This window comes from Papilio polytes, unplaced genomic scaffold (assembly GCF_000836215.1).
Source record: "Papilio polytes unplaced genomic scaffold, Ppol_1.0 DF823868.1, whole genome shotgun sequence".
NCBI classification, from domain to species: domain Eukaryota; kingdom Metazoa; phylum Arthropoda; class Insecta; order Lepidoptera; family Papilionidae; genus Papilio; species Papilio polytes.
Genome location: NW_013525336.1, coordinates 1468971 through 1471425, shown reverse-complemented (window position 1 = coordinate 1471425; position 2455 = coordinate 1468971). Strand labels below are relative to the sequence as shown.

At 35.0% G+C, this 2455-nt stretch overlaps 1 protein-coding gene across 1 annotated transcript in view; it reads right to left on the bottom strand.

Annotated features, from left to right (window-relative positions):
- LOC106103089 (protein EFR3 homolog cmp44E) overlaps positions 1 to 2455 on the bottom strand; it is a 24711-nt gene that overhangs the window by 2302 nt on the left and 19954 nt on the right. Inside the window, exons 18-22 of the mRNA XM_013282755.1 lie at positions 2323 to 2411; positions 1887 to 1982; positions 1266 to 1349; positions 660 to 821; positions 64 to 212 (exon numbers count right to left, since the gene is read on the bottom strand). Coding sequence (XP_013138209.1) covers positions 81 to 212; positions 660 to 821; positions 1266 to 1349; positions 1887 to 1982; positions 2323 to 2411 — 563 coding nt within the window. The 3' untranslated portion in view covers positions 64 to 80. The remainder of the gene's footprint in view (positions 1 to 63; positions 213 to 659; positions 822 to 1265; positions 1350 to 1886; positions 1983 to 2322; positions 2412 to 2455) is intronic.

The following is a 2455-nucleotide window of genomic DNA, read 5'->3' as shown; positions in this document are numbered from 1 at the left end:
ATACATAAGAGTAAGTATACATCAGAGTAAGGATACATTAGGGTAATATACATCAGAGTATACCTGTGAATAAGCAGAGTTTAGCAGAGGAAGAGGTCTGGCAGCGCGTGGTGGTGGTCGCGGCGAAGCTTGGCGCTGGGCGAGCCGCCCGCCAGCAGCGGCTCCTGCGACAGCGACGAGAATATCTCCTGCAGCTTGTCCTGGATCTCGTACTGAAATACATAACATAATAATATAAATAACATTTCTCACGACTGTAACCTAGAGGGGTAGTCAGAACATGGACCTACATTTGCTTCTATCGTGACATCTCTCGCTTCTTCATTCATACATCTAAGCATATTTTGACGTTTGAAAAATTGCGCATTTCTACGAATCTCAAACACTTCCTTACTTACATAATTCTTAATACGTACGAGATTCGTTTCGGAATGTAACCGATAGATATCTAAATACCTGCTTAATTCGGGCATGCACTGTAACTACTGACTAGTTTTAGATCCAACGGAGAAATTTCCATGTAAATTTTAGAGTAGTAGATTAAGTAATAAAAAAAACATACAGACGAGTTGAGTACCTCCCTCTTTTGGGAAGTTGGTCAAAAATATGACATAACTGACATCAAATATGATATTAATGAAAGTTTATGTATTTCATACCTTTGGCTGTGTGAGATGCAGCAAGTAATCAAATGGCGCGGTCCTGAATGTGTTGTTAAGTGAAGCCTTCTTCCGTTCAGCTTCCCGCTTCTCAGCCTCGCTGGGCCCGTTGGCAGCTCGGCGTAATGCCTCTAGGCTCACGCTGTCCGACTGCGTCGTATGCTGTCAACAAGTATACAAAAATCTTACTTGGATGTATACTATCCATATATACATATATATATGAATAGTATATATATATATAGATACTATACATTATAGAACTTACTGGAATGTATACTACCCGGAAGTATACATGTAACATCTTACTGGGATGTATACTACCCGGAAGTATTCATGTAACATCTTACTGGGATGTATACTATCTAGAAGTATACATAGTCTTCACCTTACTGCAATGTATACTAATATTGTTACCTTATTCAATGGTACAAAATAACTTCATATGCTCTAGTATGTTTTATATTCAAGTGGACTTTACTATTTTTAAATACATAATACGTCAAAATACATCTGAAATAATTGTTACTGTATAAATACAAACATACCAATAACAAATCTACTTAAATATGGATTCCTAAGATTTACATTTGTATAAAATTATACCAATTGTGATATATCCTTGTTGAGATTGGGATACAAATTTGTGGTCATATCTTGACCCCAGTTCCAAAACTCGTTATCTGTACGCTAGATATTAACAACAATATGAGAAAATGTAACAGTTTACTTCTTTTCTAAATAACTCATGAAAAATCAGTAAAAAACATCTTAAACAGTTGCTGTTGTGCGCGTCTTCGCCGGCGTGAATTAAAAAACATAGCCTATGTTACTCAGTGATAACATAGCTTTACAATGTTGCCAGATTATTTTAAATCGGTCCAGTAGTTTTTGAGTTATTCCAATACATACAAATCTTTCCTATTCTTAATATTAATATAGAAGTAAGAACAGAAGCAGTTAAAAAAACTGCTTAGACAATTTACTTATACAATTCCTAATTAATCATTTGACATCAAAACCTACAATAATAATGTACTAGCTTTCGCCCGCGACTCTCTCCGCGCGGAATAAAAAAACAAATGCAAATAGCCTATATGTTCTTCCAGATCCTCTAGATTTACAAATTTTATTGAAATCCGTTCAGCCGTTTAGGCTACAAACTCTAACAAACAACCATCTAAACTTTCGCATTTATAATATTAGTATGAAATATAATATATTTACATATACGCCGAATTTCAACATCACAGTCCTCGGATTTCTGTTGTATTTCTCCACGAACGATCTGTACTCTTCATCGAGTGCGTCGCATTGAACATACTGTACACGTTTAAGGTCAGTTTCCACTACAATAATATGTATAGAAACATATTATCTAACTATATATCTATATCTATCTCTATTTTCGAATACAGATTACAATTTTTTGTGTACTTTAAAACAATGGCACTTAAAATTAATATTAATATCCTGGCTCAAAGGACCAACTAGTTAACTAACGAATCAACTTAAAAACAGTTTAGTTTACTGAGAATTAAAAATCAAATATTTATATAAGAGTTTCAGTCATTTATGTTATTGAAAATTGTGTATTTTTCTAGAATTTTTGGACAAACCGGTACATAATTTGAAAACTTTTGTTTATAATAGTAATACTAACGCGAGTAACGCCGGGCGAGCTGTTAGCACTATCAAGCTCAGAGGGGCCGGCAGCGATGTCCGCGAGGCTGTCGCGACCTTGTGCTGCACCTGTACATACATACAAAGTCAATATTTATAAGTGAAATGAAACT